The sequence below is a fragment of the Urtica dioica genome, chromosome 12 (genome assembly GCF_054948205.1).
Source record: "Urtica dioica subsp. dioica isolate 48M chromosome 12, U.dioica_male_clone48M_v1_H2, whole genome shotgun sequence".
NCBI lineage: Eukaryota > Viridiplantae > Streptophyta > Magnoliopsida > Rosales > Urticaceae > Urtica > Urtica dioica.
Genome location: NC_142767.1, coordinates 22246463 through 22269196, shown reverse-complemented (window position 1 = coordinate 22269196; position 22734 = coordinate 22246463). Strand labels below are relative to the sequence as shown.

Here is a 22734-nt window from a genome sequence, read left to right as displayed (position 1 = left end):
TTTTTAATATATCCTTGATTTCTTCTACTCTCTTTTTTTTTTTTTTTTTTTTGAGAAACTACTCTATGGCAAAATAACGAAACTATGCTGAATACCGATATATATTTTAAAACATTCCGATTCGGTTTGTTATTTTTTTCATTAATGTGCGATATTTTAGGCTTTCAGAACACTATTTGACTTTATAGGGCAATGGAGATATCAAGTAATCTACCAAGTTTGTACACGTATATAATTGTAAGATTCAAATTACAATGGTTAACTGAATTGCCATGTTATGAGGAAAATGAGCCTCTACGATTCAGTATTATCTTAGTTACGTGTTAAGAAGAACCCAACTATCCGGATCTATAAACTTGTTTTTCAAGCAAAAAATAATATCTATAAAAAGGAAAAAAAAATCGAAAATAAATACATTGTTAACTTCTAATTTGTGATTATAGTACGCAAATGTATTCAATACAAATTTTTTATCACGAGATAACACTTAGTATTTTTAAGTATCAACACAAAACTTTTATCACAATACATAAACTCATTGGAGCTTTACCAATAACGATAACGAGCGTTTCGGACTATAGTGTCCTCCACAATAATATTTGACTATTTGAGGTCCCTAAAATTTTTTAAGTGTATATTTATTAATAAGGTAATTTTGTACATCCAATTTGCATACCAGAAGTAACAATCACTCGATATGGAATATATTACAACCAGCTTGTCTTTTCCAAAACCCCAAAGAGATAGAAGTCATCAACAAACAACACAGTGAATGTTGATTGTGATTTAGCTTAATGACTCCGATTCTCAATAATCAAAGCTAATGCAAGGCCAAATGCTTAAGACTCTATTTAAATCCAAAATCTCAACGATTCAGACGAACTTGTAGTCCTTGCTATGACAACAGGATTTGATTATGTCCAATGTTTACAATATCTTGACAACATATTTATTGACTTTACAGCTCAAAGTCTAGCTAAACCATTTACCTTCAATTTCATTAACAGATACTGCTGATTTGAAAGACTTCATATCGAATAAAAGCTCTCATAGAAATCAACAAGCAACATGACGAAGAAAGAAAAGAAGAAAAAAAAACCCCACCGATCGTCATACTATATCGAGATACAGATGAAACAAACAACATAGCGAGCTATATAACCGAGTCAAAAAACCTCATCTAGTTTTCGTATATCATCAACTTAAAACACAAAAGTGCCTGAAAGGAAAAAAAAAAGTTACTTGAACAACACCACAGCTACAACACGAAATGTAGCTGAATCATTAACCTTCAATTTTGATAAGTAGAAGCGCTGAAATGAAAGACTTCGTATCGAACAAAAGCTTTCATAAAAATCAACAAGCAACAAAACAAAGAAGAATAAAATAAATCCACAGATGATCATCATCATCATCACAATCATATAATGAGATACAGATGAAACAAACAACATAGCAAGCTAAGAACCAAGTCAAAAAAACCCTCATCAAAGTACCAAAGAAAGAAAGTTAATTGAACAACACAACAACTACAACACAAAGAGCTGAATCATTAACCTCAATTCCGTTACCATGTAGAAGTGCTGAAATGAAAAACTTCATATCGAACGAAAGCTCTCATAGAAACCACCAAGCAACAAGATGAACAGAAAAAATTTCCACCAATCATCATCATCATCATAAATCGGATCCATATGAATTTAAACAAAACAAAATTAACAAGCGAGTAGAAAAACATCATCTAGTTTTATTTTCCTAAATTGTCAACTTTTTAATAAATAATAAATAAAAAAGAGTACCTGAAAGAATAGATGTTACTTGAACAGCACCAGAAATACAACACAAAGCGTACTGAATTATTAACCTTCAATTTTGTTAAGTAAAAGATCCGAAATGAAAGACTTCATATTGATAGAGACCAACAAGCAACTAAACGAACACAAACAAAAAAATAAAAAATAAAAAACAACAACCAACCCCACCGACCATCATCATCATGAATCGATTTCAACAAAACAACATAGCGACCAAGTTAAATAACCTCATATAGTTTTGCCACTACATTAACAACTTCAATATTAAACAAATAAAAAAAGTATAGCTGAATCTTTAACCTTCAATTTTATTAAACAATAGTCAATTCAACAAGCAAGAAGATGAACAAAAAAATCCACGAATCACCATCAACATACATCGGATCCAGACGAACTCAACAAAACAACATACCAACCGAGTTGAAAAACCTCATCAACTTTTGTTCCTACATTCCCAACTCTAATAATAATAATATAAAAAAAAAGTACCCGAAAGAAAGTGAAGTGATCACTTGAACTTCTTGTCCTCTTCCTTCATCTTCTTGTCCCATCGGCGCTTCCTATAGGCGAGCAGCAAGACGGGCATCTTGGCCATGAGCTTGGCAGTGTTCTCCCGCTTCTCGGCCGCCACGCGGTCGTGCTTGTGCCCTTTCCGGCGAGTCCTCTCCGGCTTCCTCTGCGGGTCGTACGGCCAATCCCGTCCCGCCACCAAAGCCTCCTTCCGGATCCTAGCGCGGTGCCTCGCGCTGATCCCCAGCGGTTCCCACGCCCCGAGCTTCCAGAAACCCCACACCCCTTTCGCCAGCTCGTTCCGGTACTTTCCGAGCTTCTCTAGCCACGGGTTTCGGTACGCTGTCACCGCCGCCGCCGCTTTTCCACCCGACATTTCGACGGTCCTTTTTGACGGCTCGGAAATGGAGTTTTGGGATTGGTTTCGTTGTTTCTTCTGTAACTATGTGATTTGATTAACTGAGATGGGATTCGGTGGAAGGAGTCAAGGAGAGGAATAGAGTTTTGTTCTTGAACTTTTGTCGAACATCTGGAAGGCAAACAACAGACATGTGTATGAATGATTATAAAAAAAATTATTTCTTTCTTCCTGCAAGTAACTGGCAAGAGAGATATACATCTAGTTCTTTGAAATAACTTCAGAAAATAGTCATAACAGAAACACAAGCGCAGAACATAGCCAAATGGTTGGTCACGGAGAAGGAGATTCGGAGTCAAGATGAGAGAAATGGAAAAGCTGATAGGACGAGAGAGAAATAGAGCTAAAACACAGAGGCTTAAGATCGAAAAGAGAAGAGAAGAGGTCGCGTTGAGATCAACAAGAATGAGAGAGAGAGATTGCCTGTAATAATAGTGAGCTCAATGGAGTGAAAGATTGCTCTTTCTTTCTAGGAATTGGGTTCTCTGAGGTAGGGTTTATTCGACTGTGAACACTTGCTATATGTTTGATGAAATGCCCAAGAGAGTGAACTAGCCTCGGATGAGAACAAGGACCGACCTAAGATGGCTGGAGGATAAAAGCATTACTCTTGACTCAAGGATTGTTCTTTCTTCTAGGTATTGGGTTCTCTAAGGTGGAATTAATTAATTGATCCTGGTTTCGTTTTGAATGTTCGATTCGTTGAAGAACTTTATATTGACCAAAAGGAAAAACCTAAGATTTGACGAACAAGAGAGAGAGAGAGAGAGAGAGAGAGAGAGAGAGAGAGAGAGACTGACCGGTAATTGATCGGAGTGAGAGGGAGAACGGAGGCGATCTGAGCGGCGCCAAAAAGTGTTATGCAGAGGCTAAGCTCTCGCTACCACTCTCGTTTAAGTTTCTCTAATTCTGTGTGTCTCGGTGCAGGCTAAGTATATTGATAGCCAATCAAAAGTGTTTCCTATATTAATTTTTTTTTGTGTACTTTATTAAAAATAGCCATTTTAATTTTTAATTCCAATTTTACATCAAAACATCTTAAAATAAATAAATAAATAAAATTTACAAATACAATTACGTACTTTTACCCTCTCTTTTTTTTTTTTTTTTACAGATGCCCGTTTAACTTTAATTATTTAATTTAGTCTCTGAACTAATATAATTTTTCAAAAATTAAGAAAAAAAAAAAGAAATATATCATATATACAACATGAAAGTTGGCGCGTACATGTTTATATGGAGCATCATATATAATCTTTTAATTAGGCCGGGCCGCTTATGAGTTAACCGGTCCGACCCTTTTTTTTAGAGGTTTTGGGTCGGTTCGACCCTTTTCGAAAAGAGGTCGAGCTGAACTGGATTTATTGAAGGGTCTGAAAACTGGTTTAGAGTATAGGCCCTCAACCCTCAAGCTCGATCTGAGCCCTTAAAAAAGTACAATCCGGACTTGGCCCAGCCCCTAATTAAGCCTGGTTCGGGCCCAACCTAAAATTTATGTTTTTTGTTTAAAAAGTACTTTTACACTCAAATTAAATTTTATTATTAATGACATAAATGTATTTGACCCAATTGTGCGTGTGTGTGTGTTCATCAAGATAGAAATGACTAGACCCAATTTTTTTTTTTTTTTTTTGAGGAAAGACTAGACCCAATTGTTTATCAGACTCAACACATAATTTCCGAAATTTAGTTTGAGTGCTTTTTTAATAAAATGAAGAAGATGGGAAATGAGGGTATTTTGGTAAAATTTCATTCATTCCATTCTAAAGTTTTGGGATTAAGAAAAACAAACCAAATAGATGAAAAATATTTAGCATTCCATTACTATTACCATTCTTATTCTCATTCACATTCCATTCTCACTTTTATTTTCTACCAAACATGCCCTCAGGCCCTTTTCAAGCCCGGTCTCGAAAGTCGAGAGTTTGGTCATAGGTTGGGTCTAATATCATATTCCTTAAGCCCGGCCCGACCTTCTAATAAAAAGGTTTAGCTCGGATCCGGGCCCGAACTTCACCTCTTTTGGGTTCACGATACAATGCATTTATTTTGCTACCAAGCAGGCTTAGAATATAGATAATTGTATTGTAGTATGATTAATAATTTTAGTATTGTTTGCATGTAATGTTAATTATCGAGAACCTTGGCAATTTAACTACTGTAGACTATTTATTCACTATAAAAAGGCGCCTCTTCTAAATAATGAAACATGACAATCATCTAGAAGAAAATAGTTTTGAATTTGATATAAAGCTCTATAATTGTAATTGGTTATATGATGAAGAAAATCGTTTCTCTTATAATCTTCACTCTCTCTCATCTATAAACACGATCTTATCACTCTTAAGGGTTTTGAGAGAATATATGATATGTACCTTGGGGTTGAAGCAACCGAGAAGAAGTTGAAGAAGAGATAATTAAAGTTACTCGAACTACCTTATTCTGAAGAGTTCCGGGGATTATGCATTTGTGTTTAATCTCGTAAATACTCGCGTGTGTTATCTGTGTTTGAATCTTGTTTATGGTTTTGTTAGACTATCTTGCTTGCGCAGGAAGTAATCGGTGTTCTTTAGTGAATTAAAGGCGCGAAAATATATACACTTTTATAATTTCAAACCTTATATAAGTTTTTTCTTATGCTTGTTAAAGAAATTTCCAATTTATGTGTGATGACAAAATACACTATTCCAGTTCATTATGTTGGAGATGACAAAATAAATCTCAATCGTATCATGTGTGATGTTTTCTATGTTCCTAACTTCAAATTCAATTTATTATTAGTCAGTTCTTTAGCTTCTTATACAAATATAGTGATTAGCTTCACAGACTATGGTTTCTTGATTCAAGATACTTTATAACACCGATGGGATCGTATTTCACTTAACTTGCTTTACCATATTGCTCAATAACTCCACTTCAGAGATGTTTTGTATAGAAACGTCTCTGCAGATATATGTGGACAAGTCATCTTGGTGTTTGTTAACAGACAAGACATGGTACGTTCAAATTGCCGTACAAAGTGTCATCATAAGAGAAGCTTTTCATTTTTTTTATTGAGCGAAAGAATTGTAATAAATTACAAACTTATAAAAGCTAGTAAGTCAATGCGTGGATATATGGTGCCTCAGGACTTCACTCACTACATCAGAAAATCACAGTACTAAGGTCAACAAGTTTTCTATAAAAGAATCCATACGAGCCAAAGAAAATGTTTTATCTGATACTTGAATAAAAGTAGAGAACGAACACAGTAAATGAAAAGTTTTATTCACATTATAGCACCTGTGAGAACAATGAATAATGAAAGCTAATAACTAAATTTCTCAAGGATCTGAATAGACCGAGACCAAGGTCGGAACAAAGTCAACGGCATTGTCGATTGTCCAACGAGGCTCAAGTTCCGCGAGCACGAGACAGCTGTGTTTGTCGCGGTCCTTCCGTGGGTCCCACAGAGCAAGCTCGGTCATTCTTTTGCGAGCGATTAGAATCCGGTCGCTCTAAACTCCGCGAATATAACAGTAGCAATCGAGCACGAAAAGCTTGGACCAACGAAATCCCTCGTCACCGCCGTCGTTCTTCGTAGTCGTGACCCAGAAATCCCAAACGCCGGTCTCAATCTCATCCCGGGAAATCACGGCCAGCGAGTCCTCGTTCCACTTCACGAGCCTGAGGTAGTTTTGCGCTATCGGAAATGATCGATACTCAGGCCCGTCCGTCAACTTTCGCGTTATTCCTCGTTCCGATACGTGAACGACATGACCACGATTTTGGGACGTGGATGATCGTGTTGCCAGGCGATAAAGTACAGCGCTCCGTCGATCGAAACTCGGTCCCCACCGATCACGCTCGCTCTAGCGAGCGTGAATCCGGGGACGGGTCGGAGTTTGGTCCACGACCCGGCTCTCTTGCTAAACACTTGCGAATTCAGCGACCACAATTCCGGATCATATTTACTATGCTCGTCACGAGTCACTCTTACCACCTTGTGATCGTCGCTCTCCTCGTCGAACCCTAGGCCCAAAACCGGGGGATATTCACCGTCCTCTAGGGGATTCGGAAGAACCCTAGATTCTCCGGTGGCCGGGTTCCACAGCGTCAACGGCTTTGAGACGAGAACAAGGCCGTAAGAGGACATGATATCGTCGAAAACCTGATATTTTAACTTTCTTGGCGTCTCGAACTCTCTCGCTTGCAGCGGTGGAGCGATAGTGTCGTCTCCGGCGAGAAAAACGAGTTTGTGACTTCGATCGTCGTTTTTCGTCACGCCGACGACGACGGAGATTTCGTGGGAGTTTCGAGCCGTGGTGGTGAGATGGCGAGCGTGAGCGATCTTCAGACCCGCCATTTTTTTTGAGAAGTGGAATAACTTTTCTTAAGCTTGCAATGTCTGATGAATAGCCTTTTGAATGTCAATATTATTTAGTTTCCCATTAATATTAATAGCTGTTTCTTCTTCTTTTTTTTTTTTTTTTGAAAGACTCCTTTATTAATAATTATTATAGTAGAGTTTCCCATTTCTCTTTATCATAATATCGGCTGTAGCATTTTCCATTAATATCACAAGTCATTATTTAACCCTAAAATAGTTTCAAAAAAATGCTCATGCAAGGATATTCTATATAATAAAACATGATAATTATATAGCTTGTGAACCAAGGATATTCTTTCCCCAAGAATTAACAAACCACCAAAATAAAACCTTCAGAGACCAGTACAAGAGGCTCAAAAATCTCTAACGAGTCAGACTCGGTTTTTCATCTCGGTGTTGTTCTACTCTGTGCCACGAATGCTGTTTGGTGCTGCAACGTTACAAACACACGGCCATTAGAACCTACTCCAAATCCAATAGAACCTACTCCAAATCCAATCAGAAGACAAAACAAGAAACAAAAACAAAAAGAAAATCTCGAGAACTTTTGGAAATACGATTTACCTGAGACGCGTACGACGAGCTCGCGGTGAGAAACTTGAGAAACTCTTCCTTCTTCTTCTCGAACTTGAGCTTGACATTGCCGAGAAGCGCTTGCTCTCTCTTGATATCTTCCATCATCTTCTCTTTCTTCCATTTCAGCTCCTGGATTTGCCTCTCCGACCCCTTGAAAACCTCCGTCAAGCTCGCCGCCGCCGCCGATTTCAGAAACTTCACGCCCAAGTCTTGCCTGCACGAATAAAAACAATTACAAAAAAAATATATAAAATTTAAAAAAAAAAAAAGGTTTTTACCGGTGGCCGAGAGAGAACACGCCGGAATCCTTGATCATTCCTCCGTCCAAGGAAACGGCTCCGTGGCTTATACACGGGATCGCGCGTAACATCTCGGCTCTCGTCTTGTAGACTTGCAAGCGAGAGAGGAGATTGTAGAAGAGAGTCTCTCGGAGGCCGTGGCCGCCGGTGGTGGTGCAGAAGAGGTTTTCGGTGTCCACGGTGATCATGTTCACAGCGAAGCCGAGGAAACCCGGCGGACACTCTCCGTTCGGTAGCCTCGGCTTTCGGAGATCGAGCCTCCTTTGCGGATCGTCCGCCACAAAATCGCCCGAGTATGGCCTGTGGGAGTCAAGATAATGAAAGCCTTTTCGAGTTAGCAATAAAGATACCGTGTCCGAAAGAAAGAAAGAAAAAAATACTTTTTAGTGCACATAGTCACTAAATTGTTGTGCAAGTGACAGTTTGGATCACTAAACTGTTTTTTGGAGCAAAATAGTCTGGATTCTGGAAACTATTGATTTTGTGGCATTTTAGTCCTTTCTGTTAAATATATATATATATATATATATATATATATATATATATATATATATATATATATATATATATATATATTGAAACTCAACGCCTAAATAACTTGTCTTGAAATCAAATCAACTCTAACGAAAGTGAAGATAATGCAAGCTTTTCCGAGTTGGCAATAAAGATACCGTGTCTGAAAGACTCTTTAGCGCAAATAGTCATTAAATTGTTATGCGAGTGTTTTTATGGTCGGAACAAAATTTGATTGGTTCAGCAACTATTGACACTAAATAAAAGATATAAAATTTTAAAAAGGACCGTGCCTCAGATTTTCGAGACAGATGGCGAGGAATCGGCTGTCCAAAGGCCTTCCAATGGAAGCGCCGAGGCCATGAAGGCCTGTGCTTTTGTTGATAGAACCATCTTCGTCGTAGAGTTCTAGGGCTCTGAGACCGCCGTAAGTCTTACACACGATTCCCAACATCGTTTCCATTCCCAAATACTCCGACAAAATCCTGTCAAACCAAACCCCGCCATAATCAACGCCGACCCACTAATAGTACACGAATCGGGACCATAAAAAGTCACACATATCACTCATAATCATACCTGCTGAGATCATCATCGTCCACTTTTCCGAGCGCAGCCACGATACCCAAAACGCCCTTCGTCATCGGGATGTTCGAAGCCTGAGCACCGTGACGAGCTTTGAGCTGGCACAGAACGCCCGCTGCGGATTTTTCGTGCCGGAGAATCTCTTCCATCGTTTCCTTCTCGGTTTGGCGACGAGACTGGTCTTCATTCTCGGCCGTCCTGGTTGCGTTCGCAGAATGGTATTTACCTACAGCAACTGAAAAAGAGAGAGACTTTTCAGACGATCGGCATTAACGAATTACTAGAAGAACAAGGGGAAAAAAATATTATATATATATATATATATATACCCTGCACATCAAGAATAGAGTCCTCTAATTTGGTTTTCTGGGAATTGAGAAACTTTACGTTGTCCTCGTGCTGTTTTATTTTCATTCCGATCGTGTGTAGATCATCTTGAAGTCTCTGCAAAGATCAGCGTTGGGAAAAAAAACAAAACAACCCTAAATCAATTCAACTTATCTCTAATCGTATGAACGAATAATGTGATTATTCTAAAAAAATAAAGCTTCGATTACGACCTTTGAGAAGTCGACAATGGATTCTGCCTGGGCATACCCTGTGTTTTGCACGCCGTCCCTTACTACTAAAATTCCGCTCGGATTCGGATCCACTTGCATCGAAGCTTGCGATTGTTCAACAGGCAATGAATTTGTGTTTGAGGGAATCTGCATCGAACAAATTTCATTTTCTTTTTAATATGATGAACCCAACAGAAACAATTGAGACATTTAATAGGTGTAGTGAAATTAGGAAGCACAAATGAGACATAAAAAAGTTAAGGGAACACATTTACTCAGTTTTTTCTCTTTTCATTTCCCATAAAAAGTTACTGAATTTTCAACTGAAACTGTCTATGAAGTATGAACTATCTTCAAAATGTTAATCTAGATTTATCACGTAATTTGTCACAACCTAGAAACAAAATCATCATCAATATTCAAAAAAATAAAAAAAAATTCATGTTTTCTTCTTCCTGGTACATTTCATAAGCAAAGAAAGAAAAGCCATTGAAAACATGGACATGCATTGGAATTTCCAAATTTCTCGGAGCCGCCAAGTTTTCGTCGCTCCTCATATAAACATTTTCTAAATAACCAACAGTTTTTGGCCAAAAAAAAATAATAATAAATAAAGAGAAAAGACTTCCGAAATCTAACTCACCTGGTTATTAGGATGGAACATTGCAGAGTCGACTCAGTACTCTCTCTCAGGCTACTGGGAAAAAAAAAAGGTCCTTTTTCTGTGGGTCTCTATTCCGTCACCAAATGTACTACATATGTAATAACATGTGCGTGTATAACTGTATATCGGACGTTAATTTTTGGGTTTTGGGTTTATTTTCCGTCATCGTCATCTTCGTCCTTTTTTCCTGAAAAAATAGTTTAAAAAAATTAATATTTTGGCTGAAAAAGGCATGGGCTTCCACATAATTTCAGAAATAGGCTTGGACAAGTGGGCTTAGGAGAGATTTTGGGCCCTGGTAAGAGAGAGATTTTGGCTGAAAAAGGCATGGGCTTCCACATATTCGTATTTTTGTCTCTATTTCGAACAAAAATATCCTTATAACCATATAGCATCGTATGACATCATACGACATCGAATGTATCTTATGTCACGATGATCAAAAATATATTTTTTGTCCGAAATAAAGATAAAAATCTATTTTTAAATATTTTTAAAATAAGAGATCTAATTTTGATATTTTATTAACTTTGACGTAATGAAATTTCTTGAGAGAAATGCCCCATCTTTATTTATGGAAGAAGTCAAATACTCTCGATAATTAATTAATTAATCATATTTCAGAATTAGACTCAAAATGACAACTTATATGTCCTTTTAAGAGCTCATCACTCCATTCTTACTTTCCAGTGTACGAGTTTTTACACATAATATTTTGTCGCACAACCAACATTTATTATAGTCTAATTTCTCTACCTCGTTCGTTTCTGTAACTACTATGAACAGAAGGAAAAAAATTACTAGGATAGAAGAAATAGAACTAGAACTAGAACCAGTTGGAGAGCATATATGAGATAAAATTATATGGATAGATATCTCTCTTTTGTCTCTTTGAAATCTAAATATTCTCAAAAGTACTCTATTTCTATATTTACAAGGCATATCTCCTCTTCTAGCCTCTTTAGCATCTTTTGCCTTTCAAATGCAAAGCAAAAATAGCAAAGTACTCTATTTTCGTTCCCGCTCTATTTTACTAATTGTCATCCATCTCAACAGTTTCTTGTGTTCCAAGTATTTCTTCGTCGCGGTTCAGCAACTTGTAATACTTCTTCTCCATCTTCTCGAAGTTTTTCTTTTCCCGGCCGTGCTCTTCCGTCAATTCCTGTAAGGCCTTGTTGGTCTTTCTCAGCTCCAACCAATCCTCTTTGAGCACATCCAAATCCTCTTGAGAACAGCTCGTCCCACTCTCTGCCGGCACGACTTGAAAACATATTTCAGGCTCCCTATTGGAAAATTCGCCAAACCATTAGGTAAAATTCTAACGAACAAAATTAAGATTTAGAAACATTTTTTTATAAGTCTTTTTAGCTATATAGCCATTTGACTTATAGCGTTTTTGTAAAATAAGTAACTGTTTGTAAATTTTCTGAAAATAGTCACTTCAACTTATTTACGGCACTCAAAAAGACAAAAAAAATCCAAAATAGACGGGAATGGTTTTTGGGTATTTTTGTCTTTTTGAGTGCCTTAAATAAGTTAAGGTGGCTATTTACAAAAAATTTATAAAAACATTGGCTATTTAGCAATTCTTAGACCTTCGTTGGCTTATTTGACTAAGTTTTTGGGTTTTTTTTTATTATTATTTTTAGATTTGTGTAGTAGTACCCGAAACCAAGAGAAACCATGCCGTTTTCTTTCAGAATTCCACCGTCGAGAGACACGGCGCCGCCACCGCGGTTGATACAGCCTCGAGCGTCTAACATCTCGGCCCTCGTTCGGTAAACTTGGAGGCTCCCAAAGAGACGATAAAATAACGTCTCTCGTAGACCGTGGCCCGATCTCGTCTTTATGCTTAACTGTTCCGCGTCGAGATCAATCATGTTCACTGCATGTCCCAGAAACCCACGAGGCACGGTTCCGTTCGGCAGAGAAGGAAGCGGTAAGATCAGCCTCTGAGGGTCGTCGACATCGAAGCAATGATTGATTGATCTGTCAAAAAAAAAATAATAATCAAGGCATACTTTTTTTTTCGTTTTTTTTTTTTTTTTATCTTATACTTTTGAGGTGTAGAGTTACCTTATATCTTCGAGGCATATCACGAGAAACCTGCCGGTTATTGACTTCCCAAGTTTGATTGCTTCGGCGTGAAGAGCATCGTCGCAATCAACTTCTCCGTTCCGGCGATACTTCTCGAGAGAAGAAACGGCTTCGAAAGATCTTGTCACAACAGCCAGCATTTGTTCTGCACCCAAGTATTCCGATAGAACCCTGTACTTGTAAACAAGACCATAAGAGTTGAACAATGATGATAGAATAAAATAAAATAATCAAGTATTTTAGCTTTGGCTAATGGAAAAATGCTTAACCTGCTGAGAGGAAAAGAGTTGACTCTTCCGAGAAGAGCAACAATGCCAATTATATCTTTTACTAAATCATCATTTGAGTCTCCAAAAGGGACACCTCTAGCGATATTGCAGAGAGTCCCCGCAGCAGAGTGATCTCTTTTCTCTATCTCCTCAACCACTTCCTCTCGAGTGAAAAAGCGATTCGGAAAACCCAGAAGACAAAGTTGTTTAGAATCTGAAATACGAGAAGAATAGCGAAGGAGACTTTGTTCAGTTGTTAAGGGCGACTTATGTTTGTCTAGCACGACTAGTATATCGTTCTTCACATTTTCCGGCTAAATAGAAAAGAAAATAGATAGAAGAATTAGTGAATTCAAAACCTTGCGACGCCTTTATGTTATCCTCAACTTTTTCCTTGTGCGCTTCAATCATTTTAATTTTTTTTTCCAGCGTTCCTATTTTCAGACCGCAGTCCTTGATTTTAGCCTTGCGTTCCTGTAACGAAAGAAAGAAAACAAAATTTAACTTGTATCGACGACGAATGACGTAAATCTTGACATTACGAGCATTAAGGACTCGCAGCATTGCATCACTGCTAATGCGTAAATTGCATATATAATTAATTCTTCGGTTCATGTATAGATGTACCTCATTTTCATTTTTGGTGAGCACTATAAATTTTTTCACTACTACAGCAAGAGGATTCGGGTCTTGAAGAAGTAAGTGATCTTCACCACGCTGTGGAGATTGATCCTCACCATACTCCAGTGTCGGAATCAACGATGGTTTCACCAAACATAGCTGTGTATGAAATCCCAAGGATCATAAGCTTAGACGAAGAAGGCAGCGACTAGAGATAGAGCAAAAGCCTAACTAACCTCAACGTCTAGGCTGAGAGTTGAGTGACGAGAATGTCTAGCTTGGAATTGAAAGCGGCCCTCTTCTTGAGGCAGGGTAATCGAAGGAACACGGCACCGACCATGGTCGAAAGTGTATCGAATCGACTGCTCTGTGTTGAGCCAATCAGCCTTTATTGTAAGCATATGCGATTGGTCATTTCTTTCGTCATCGTGAATGGTCACATCGACATCTCCCTCGGAGTTCACCACTTCGAAAATTATTTCTTCGAGTTGGGAACCAGCAGTGAGTGACTCGGGTATCTAAAGATAATTGTAAACACTTTTAAGAGGAGAATATTTTAAAGCAATAATTTAATAATAAATATATATATATATATATATATATATATATATAACTAAAACATCACCGACCTTCGATGCCATTCTCAATTCTCTTCCCTCGATCAGGTACTCTAGCTCAAATACAACTTTCTTGTTCGATGAAGCAGCGAGCAATACTAAATTGAGAGGCAGATATGATGTATATCAAGACTGACATGATAGTAAGTCCAAAAACTGAATAGAATGCTTATTTTCTGTTTTAATATTGGAAGGCCCTATTCTAGCACACAATCAAGTGTTCAACAGATGCGAAGACAGAGGTGAAAATCCATGTCCCAGTAATATTTTACCCTTTTTTTTAATTCTTCTCTTAATTATATCATACCTCATATTTTAAGTAATCTTAGTACCAAGAAGCATATAAGAGAAGAGGAGTAAGGACATAGCTGTTCATTTAATGAACATACCGGTTTGTCCATAAGAAGCAGCAACTTTCAAGATGCCACTCAGATCGATGCATCCATGGTGATCCACCTATTTCGGAAATTTGCAAGTTCCAATATCATTCATTACCCAACCACAAACATTTCAGCACATTACACAACAATGGAACACATTCATTTCAATATTCTCAAGCCCAAGTATAATCCCCACTAACTGAAGTTCGCTTCTTTACAAAATGGTTCTGCGAAAAATGAAAGAAACTTTACGAATAATCTGACCTCTCGCTCTGATCCAAGTTTATCTAGGAACTGTAACCCCTTCAATTTGAGGTGAACTTTGGACCCTTTCAACGCATGATTTTTGAACGCATCAAACAACTGGAAATGGAAATATAGTATCAGAGTAAACCTTCATTGTACTTGTGGTTAAAGATAGAGGAAAATATAATTGATGTACCTGAAGTCGAAGCTCTTTGATAATGCAACCTGGGAGCAATTGGTTAACGAGAGTCGGAGGTTGGGCTTCAACAGATTCTATGTGCCCAGGATGAACTGATGCCGAGAAAAGGAAAGATACATAATAAATATCAAACGGAAAAAAAAAAAAATATATATATATATATATATATATATATATATTTGGTGATACAGAATTTTATGAGTACCAATGCAAGGAATGGAATCAGAGAATTGCCCATCCAAGCTTGAAACAGTCAGAGTGGCTCCGTAATCTGGCCGGATATTGTCCAAGTCACGGCTTTCAATAAGCATTTTCTGTATAAAAAAAAAATGCAAACGATTAGTGGTTTATTAGAACTCTAGACAATTTGAACAACCCCGATATCTACACATTTAAACATTACCTCAATGTGTAATGTTGATTTAGAAAGTGAAAGCACAGTTTTAAGATCTTTCACATGGAAACCTAAACCGGCCGATGCTTGAAGTTTGACCCGGACTTCATTTGACGTAAAACTAGTTCGGTTCCCATGGATATCATGACATTCAACACTCAGCGGTTTGCAATTGGAACCAACCCTGACATAAAATAACATAGAATTGATTTTTTTATGAGAACGTATAGCAAATGAGTAAAAAATAGTCAAATTTGGCACGGCAAATAAATTTGAATGCAGTAACTAAATATTAAGGGAGGTCTTCATTCCACTTTCTACACACAAAACTCAACCTAATACAACAAATATTCACTGCCAAGATATTGTTAAAAAAGCTAAAGCAATTAAAATTTTACAAGAGGAAAAAAAAAACAAAAAACAAAAAACAAAACAAAACAAAAAATTACCTCACTCTGTACGGCGGACCGCGTACGATTTTCCACTTTTCAATCTGGGGAGACGGTTTGACCTTTACTTCTTTGGAAGTTTTGCAACTTGAGTCAACCTGATACATGAATTTAAGATGAGAAACATCGCGTGATGAGATACATATACAATGACTAATTTGAGCTTTTGACTCCACAACTTACTAGAGAGAATGCAAATGTGTACGATCCTGCTTTATGAAACATATTTGGAAGCTTGCACCCAAGTGAAAAGACATATATGCCCTGGATTCCATTTTTTTGCGAAGGAGTAACCCGCACCGAGTGAACATGGCTATCCTTTCCACTCCTTTTGTCCTGAAACTTGACTGTCAAAGACATCTCCGAGTTCCATTTTAGAATATCTCTTTGGTCCAAGTCTTTCGGATCACTCCCAGATGCATAGTTTAGAGACCGTACAACTGCCACAACTTCCTTAAGAGGACTTTTTCCAGCTTCAACCGACGCTTCCATTTCCTGAAAAAAAAAAAAAAAAAAAAACAAAACAACAACAACAACAACAAAAGAAGAACTCGCAAAGTTAATTACCAAGTACAGGCCAGAAATTCCTTGCTAATGTAAAACATTAGGAAGTCCGTTGACATATATACGACATTAAGAAGAGGTAATACAACAGTGTGTAACTGTAAAAAACTATTAACCGGCACAAATCTCAGTTTTTCATAACAGAACTATTATTGCAAACTTCAAAATTTATAATCAGAAGACTGATTATAAGACTGACCTCCCCATCAAACCCCAATTCTTTGCAATGTTTTGCGCAAAGCAATTCTATCGAAGAAGGAGATTTCTGACGTTCCTTCTCAATTTGGCTTTTCCATTCAGTATTTTCAACTTTTACACACTGCAGGTAATGGATAAGAAAAATTAAGACATTTTTTTTTACATTTAATTTCAAATAGAAATATAATAATATTTTCCTCTTACAATAAGAAATAAACTCTTGTAAACTGCTAACCTTTCCAGAGTCAATGACACCTAGCGGTAAAGACAAGGACTTGCGCAAGTCAAAACTGATCTGCCCATCAACTTCTGAAAGAACACAGCCCTCCTTGGCTATTATCTCGATTGGCCTTTTAAGCCAAAATTAGAAAATGGAATGTTAGAAAATGATTTACGGAGTGATATATAAGACATTAGTAAAAAAAAAAAAAAAAAAAAAAAAAAGGAACATGAAATAATAAAACATACCTGCAGATAATCCTAGCGTCTCCTGTGAAATATTTGCCAGGAGAAAGAAAAAAAAGAAATGAGACAGAATCATAACCCAAGAATCTTGCAGAGAACTAGTTTGAATCTCTTTAAGCACAAGAAAACAAATTTATAAGAACGGTCACGTACCACCAGCGTCACCTTCGAAACCTCCAAGATAAAAGTACTCTAATGTGGCATAGACATTCTTATTGTGAACTTTGGGACCAGCTCCCTTAAGAAGTTTTATTTTCTGACCGGATTTCCAAGTTTCTCCCTTCCTCTTCAGAACTTTATGAAATCGTCCGACTAGAAATAACAACAAAGCAACATAATAAAATTGGATTCAATTCTGACTTGCAGAAATACCAACTGTTAATTCGCATCAATTCTTCAAGATTAACAGAACACAGTGTTGTTGATTTCAGTGTTTGTTAGAACCTAGAAGACCATTCTGATTGACATAAAAAATAAAGTATACGAAGAAAATACACAAAGGGTCAGACATATTGCATAAATAACATAAATGATATATGTGCCTACCATCAGATGCAATCGCGTTTCCCTTTTTTTGCATTGGACTTACAACAATGATGGGTTGATCTTCCCCTCGATCAACTTCTTCATCATAGCGATTGTGCATCTCAAGAATCCAATCCTGGTATTCCTTTTCTAACTGGGCAAGACTCAGCGATTTTCCATCTCTGAGAACATTGATATCTACAACTGCAATACAAAATTGTCAGATTTGAAGCGAGCAACTAAATATATAACAAACTGTATAGCAAACTGTATAGATAAGTGACCTTTCTCACTCTCGGAAAAATTGCCACCGAAGTTCTTTAAGGCGACAGTGAAAGGATTTTGCTGTGCAAGATCGGTCTGTAGATAACGAAGCATAAGATAACAAACTCTTATATAGAGTAGTGAGTACTAAGTTAGAGCTAGCATGGCTTGATATTACTGTCCATAAAGAAGACAAAAGTCGGACTTGCCTTAGAGGGTGTTGGATTTATGCCCGCATCAGTATCTGCAACAACAATAATCCATGAATGAATACAATTTATACCGAAAATTTCCATGCTATTGGTTTCTATATGGAAACAGATTATTTAAAGAGAAACTAACCGATGAAGCACTTGACTCTGAAACAACAACGCTTCAGCAATTGGCACTTGTCAGAACCCTTTTTTTGTCTCAAGTCCATGAAAGGAAGCCAAGCCTGTAAGTAAATATTAGAGGAAGAGTTACCAATCTACTCAGAGATAGCATAAAAATGGGCAAGCTTATTTAGGAATATATGAAACTTAATTATAAGCCCTCGTGGTTCTCAAATACTGGGTAAAGCCTACAAGGCCAATTTAAGAATTCCTAATTTCATCAAGAAATTTGAGGTCTATAATATCATGAGTTCAAATATGTACTGAGAAGATCAAAACCCACCCAACGAGCATCTGGGAGAAGACGACCAAGCCTTCTTATGGAGACACGGCTAAAGTTGTTGTATTGTTCTGAGATCTTATGATTATCAGCTCCCAAAGTCTCTAAGATCCTCTCGATATTCTCTTTCCCCTGAAATGCACCACAACTCAAATTTCGAGAACAAAAAACGTAGAACAATAATAAAAAAAATTATTATATTGACCTCGGAAGCGGGGAAGTAAACACATTTAAGACGTGCATTAGCTTTAGGACATGATCTTGAACCTGATACAATTCAAGTAAGGAAGCAAAATAGATGTTAAGTCAACTCAGAATGCAAAAGACATGAGAGCGTATAAAGTAATAATGTAATACACTGACTGCTTGTTCCACTGTCTTGCTTCAACGTGAAGTGCAATCCTAACACAAAATCGGGTCCATTGGACGAATGCATATTTGTGATTGCCACTTCCCCGCCATCGATCCCCGCCAAATCAGTTCCATTAACCTGAGATGTTACGAATTCAAAAATATTTCAAATTGCACATCCAGGTCTCACTGCTTAAGCCTAAGACTGTGAGGATATGTTTGCAAAGTGGAGACAAAGATCCAGGACAAACCTGAAACATTACAGGCATGACGGTTTTCCCTGTTTTGGACACCTCGTCACACTGGTCACCCACACAAAGTCATTCACAAAGTAAAACTCATAGGGAGAACAATACAACAATTATGCGCACACACACACACTATCAAGAAGGTTCGACCTCGCTTAGCAATGTGTCGAAACATAAGCATTGAAACATAGGCCAATCTTCCATGGCAAACCCATGCACAGTCAAAATATGCTACCAAATTGAGAAAGACAAAGACTTAAAGAGCATTTTAATTAACCTGAATGTATGGGAAGTATATGTCCTTTAGCCAGCATTTAAGTTGAACGATGTCCAACTTTTTCAGCTTCAGCTTTGGTTCAAAAATTTCAACCTACAAAGACGATGCAAAGAATCAAAAAGTGCGAATGCCATTCCTAAAATAAATCGAACGAGACAAATATTCCCCTGCTCAGTTTCTTTTAGCAAATAAAGAGTAGAAAATAAATTGAAAGGATAATAATTACAGAAGAGAATAAAATGATCGAATCACTATATAGCCTAGTAAGCACATCAATTTACCTTGGTAAAACTTCCATGAGGTGAACTCTCCGTTTCTTCTTCCAAGGGATCCCTTATGCCACCAGGAGTCTAAAAAAGAAAGTATTATAAATACGTTTTCCCAGGAAGAAAAAGAAATGTAACTATAGAGTTGCTTGGCAAGAAAAGAAGAAAAATCTAACACGCAAGAAATAGCGTTTGGTCCTACGACTACATTACCTTCCAGCTCCGATCAGAACCAGAACTTCTGACTAAAGCTTCTCTTTCAAGATGTAAGACATACACCTTCTTCGAGTTTTTAGTTTTTGAAGAAACTACAGCGCGTCTAAAACATGGAAATTAGAAAGAAGAAAAAATTAGTTGACCCACGTTTAGTAAATGAGAAATATGGTATCGTATAGGTATACCTCCCGAGGTGCATTGACGCAATAGGTCCTCCGTAACCAAACATGCCAAAAAAAGGCTACATAAATATGGGATCAGCAAGTTAAAGAGTTGAACATAGTTGGTCAATACCCGAACATCGTGTAAGTAGAACAATGAAGTAGAAGCAGATTCTTGTAAACTATTATAACACTAAATATGTAAGCTCTCAAGTACTAAAAAAAAATGAGCATTATAGGCACATAAATAGCTTCGAGAAGATGAAAAAATTATACAAATTTACCTTCAAGTAAGGAGGTTTTCCACCTACTGCATGTTCCTTAAAAGATCTGTGAAGCGAGGCACCCATTTTACCCCTAATTGAATGTGTCAAAGATGATAATGAGAAACATTTATGTCACAAAAGTAAATATAAAAATAAGAATATAAGAAACTGCTAACACATACCATTTCACTATAGAGTTTTCTTCACTACCGTCCATTCCGGGGCCAGAGTCGAAGATTGATATTCGGTCCACCAATACATCAACTCTGCAAATGTAAAAAAATTACAAATAACTAATCCAATAGTAAATAAAATCTCGGAGAAGTGATTCTGATAAACCAATTTTGTTATTTAGTGTACATGCTAAGCTTGTGTTTCACCGCACATCAGGCTTACTAAGCTGCTAACTTAAAACTCAACACGAACAGGGATTATAAATTACTGAACTATTCTTGAAAAGTAAAGACATCATGTCCCAAAAAGGAAAAAGAAAAAAAAAAGGAAGAAAAAAAAAAGTATTTTTCAGTGTACTGAGAAAAATTTCAGACCACAAACTTGGAACTTAACATTTTTTTTCTTGCTTTCTCCGGCACACAACTTATGTCAGCTCATACTCAGTCCTTAGCATAGTACTTGAAATTAACAGTCAAAATCCAAATTAGCCGAATCCAACTTTTTTTATTTCCAAAATAATATCGTAACGTAAGAAGACATATAATCATGGCAAATTAGAACAGTTCTGTACTTGATTATCCTCTGATCGCTTCTATCGTTTGACCATACAGCTTGCAAAGAGTTGTCCTGTAACAAAAAACATCGAGCGTAACTACGTAATATAATAAAATAAATCATTGCTCGCTATAAAATTTCGTTTTGTAAGAAGCACAAATAACCCACGATTAAATCTGCAAGAGCAGTCTCGAACGTGTACTCTTCCGGAAGCTCTTTCAGCAAGTCGGGATCAGGGGTCAAATCCCACATATTCTGCAAATCGAGGCCAAGGATTTTGTCAACAATGAATCAAAGCGATCAGCGATACAACGACTTTGAGTTAATCAATTTCTAACCTCAAACGTGTTGGTGTTTTCTTCGCCTCCGTCCTAACAAAGAAGCAAACAACATTACTTTAAAAAAAAATGGATCCTCACTATATACTTCCAAAAGAACAGTCACAATAATACTCACGTAAAGCCATAAAGAGTGTTTTTTATTCAGCGCAAAGCTCTTGAAGCTCAATGCGTTTACAATCTTCACATGGTTTGCATCGCAGAGGACCAAAGAACGGCTTTCCCAGTTGAAACGCCTCTTTGGCTTCACTGCCTCTGAGTTTCGCACAACCCGAAGGTACTCTGCTCTTGCAAGCTTAATGAACTCGTCGACCGGCATTTTCGGACCCGGTTCTCTTAGAGTCAGCAAATCTACTATAATACCATTGGAAAAACGGATTTGGAACCTGAAAACTTCGTCACTGCTAGTACCACCGGTCAATAGGCCAATCGGCCTTTTCTTTGCTTGCTCGCTAGACATTCTCAACAGAGATGATAAAACCTGTCCAAAAAAAAAAAAAAATTACACCCTGCTAAAAAAAAAATCCAAACAAATCAAACTCATGTAACTAATCTAAGCGTTTGTATTCAAGTACACGATAAATAAAATGGAATAACCAAAGATACGCTATATTCGCTCTAAAAATGCAAAGAAACACATAAATAAGTCCGCAAATATGCATAAAAATCAAAACTTTTTTTTTGCCTGAACTTTAGAAAAGGAAAGCAGAACCACCTGTCTAAGCAAAAACAAAACGTTCTATGGAAGCTAAGCTACGAACAGTAGATTCAATCATTCAACGGCACAAACTGAAACGAAATCAACGTAAGAAACAAACTCAAAATCTTAAACTGAAGTATAAAAGCATTGAAACGAAAAGAAAACCTTTTCAAAAAAAAAAAAAAAAAAAAGGACTTATTATCGAAGAAAATACCTAATTGACAAACGCGTTACTTGAGAAATATACTTTGAGTTTGACAACACTGAGTCGACTGAAATCCTAGAGAGAGAGAGAGAGAGATAGAGAGGTGATCGGAAATGTGAGAGTGTCAGTGAGTGGGTTTCCTTGTGAGGGAAGCTGAAAGGTTTTGTATTTTTCTTCGTTGGCCTTTTTTATTTAAAATAACCCATGAACTATAATATATCTCACTTTAGCCCCTGAAGGCCTGGACTAATTTTATATAAACAAAAAATATCCTAACATTTTTTTTTTTTTACAATTTTTAAAAATATTCTAACATTAAAAGTAATAAATTCAACACCTAAACATTCAAAACATATTTCATTGAAATAATTTTGCTCGTGATTTCAGAAACTTCATTAAATATTGTTTTAACAATTCAAAATGATTTATTTAGAGTATTATTTGACTAATTCTTTGTTCCTTTCAAAAAACAAAAACTTTATAGGAGTAACTTATTTTGTTTAATAAAAATGTGTTGTAACTTGTAACTAGCTAATTTTTAAGTTTTTATTAAGAAAATAGTTCAATAAGACGAAGTTAATTAATTAAATAATTAAGTTAATTTAATTTATTTCGAAAAATAGTTCATTAATTAATTAAATTAATTTAGTCAATTAATTAATTAACTTCGGTACGTTGGACTATTTTATTAATAAAATGAAATTTTGATTATTTAAAAAAAAAAAAA

The 22734-nt window shown here is 36.8% G+C and overlaps 3 protein-coding genes across 5 annotated transcripts; all 3 read right to left on the bottom strand.

Moving 5' to 3' along the window:
* Positions 1-2102: 2102 nt before the first annotated feature.
* Positions 2103-3667, bottom strand: LOC149380429 (tyrosine sulfotransferase-like protein). The gene is made up of 2 exons (XM_089602262.1): positions 3543-3667; positions 2103-2853 (listed from the first exon to the last, which is right to left on the bottom strand). Exon 2 carries the CDS (start codon positions 2698-2700, stop codon positions 2323-2325), a length of 378 nt encoding a protein of 125 aa, XP_089458388.1. The 5' UTR covers positions 2701-2853; positions 3543-3667; the 3' UTR covers positions 2103-2322.
* Positions 3668-7240: 3573 nt separating this feature from the next.
* Positions 7241-10504, bottom strand: DMS3 (defective in meristem silencing 3). 2 transcript variants are annotated; one of them, XR_016294026.1, is made up of 9 exons: positions 10288-10504; positions 9645-9791; positions 9414-9528; positions 9079-9319; positions 8793-8984; positions 7966-8286; positions 7676-7901; positions 7410-7541; positions 7241-7330 (listed from the first exon to the last, which is right to left on the bottom strand). XR_016294026.1 is itself a non-coding variant. In XM_089602243.1 (8 exons), the coding sequence occupies exons 1-8, from the start codon at positions 10306-10308 to the stop codon at positions 7497-7499; spliced, it is 1308 nt and encodes a 435-aa protein (XP_089458369.1). In that variant the 5' UTR covers positions 10309-10504; the 3' UTR covers positions 7347-7496. The 2 variants fall into 2 exon arrangements, 1 of the variants encoding a protein (XP_089458369.1); XM_089602243.1 differs by lacking the exon at positions 7241-7330 and having other exon boundaries at positions 7347-7541.
* A 574-nt stretch (positions 10505-11078) lies between these two features.
* Positions 11079-22159, bottom strand: GMI1 (gamma-irradiation and mitomycin c induced 1). 2 transcript variants are annotated; one of them, XM_089602242.1, is made up of 38 exons: positions 22017-22159; positions 21221-21583; positions 21103-21135; positions 20933-21019; positions 20781-20836; positions 20218-20301; positions 20054-20126; positions 19794-19849; positions 19606-19711; positions 19408-19476; positions 19127-19219; positions 18853-18903; positions 18608-18740; positions 18456-18517; positions 18254-18382; positions 17939-18032; positions 17806-17840; positions 17617-17692; positions 17354-17536; positions 16961-17119; positions 16811-16832; positions 16578-16692; positions 16344-16463; positions 15764-16075; positions 15581-15678; positions 15141-15315; positions 14943-15051; positions 14735-14829; positions 14557-14655; positions 14302-14368; positions 13925-14010; positions 13532-13813; positions 13302-13454; positions 13034-13148; positions 12675-12888; positions 12385-12576; positions 11974-12297; positions 11079-11591 (listed from the first exon to the last, which is right to left on the bottom strand). In XM_089602242.1, exons 2-38 carry the CDS (start codon positions 21560-21562, stop codon positions 11342-11344), a joined length of 4749 nt encoding a protein of 1582 aa, XP_089458368.1. In that variant the 5' UTR covers positions 21563-21583; positions 22017-22159; the 3' UTR covers positions 11079-11341. The 2 variants fall into 2 exon arrangements, with proteins under 2 accessions (XP_089458368.1, XP_089458367.1); XM_089602241.1 differs by lacking the exons at positions 19794-19849; positions 20054-20126; positions 20218-20301; ... (3 more) ...; positions 21221-21583; positions 22017-22159 and having other exon boundaries at positions 11120-11591; positions 18614-18740; positions 19606-19724.
* Between the last annotated feature and the right edge of the window lie 575 nt (positions 22160-22734).

Bases quoted from the DNA above. Each gene is read 5' to 3' on its own strand.
- LOC149380429 (XM_089602262.1), bottom strand. From the start codon at position 2,700: ATGTCGGGTGGAAAAGCGGCGGCGGCGGTGACAGCGTACCGAAACCCG.
- DMS3 (XM_089602243.1), bottom strand. From the start codon at position 10,308: ATGTTCCATCCTAATAACCAG. The intron at 9,320-9,413 runs GTATATATATAT...TCTCTTTTTCAG, and splicing joins CTCTATTCTTGATGTGCAGG to TTGCTGTAGGTAAATACCAT. The intron at 7,902-7,965 runs GTAAAAACCTTT...TTATTCGTGCAG, and splicing joins GTGTTCTCTCTCGGCCACCG to GCAAGACTTGGGCGTGAAGT.
- GMI1 (XM_089602242.1), bottom strand. From the start codon at position 21,562: ATGTCTAGCGAGCAAGCAAAGAAAAGGCCGATTGGCCTATTGACCGGT. The intron at 21,136-21,220 runs GTGAGTATTATT...CTTCTTTGTTAG, and splicing joins AACACTCTTTATGGCTTTAC to GACGGAGGCGAAGAAAACAC. The intron at 19,477-19,605 runs GTAATGTAGTCG...TTTCTTTTTTAG, and splicing joins GTTCTGATCGGAGCTGGAAG to ACTCCTGGTGGCATAAGGGA.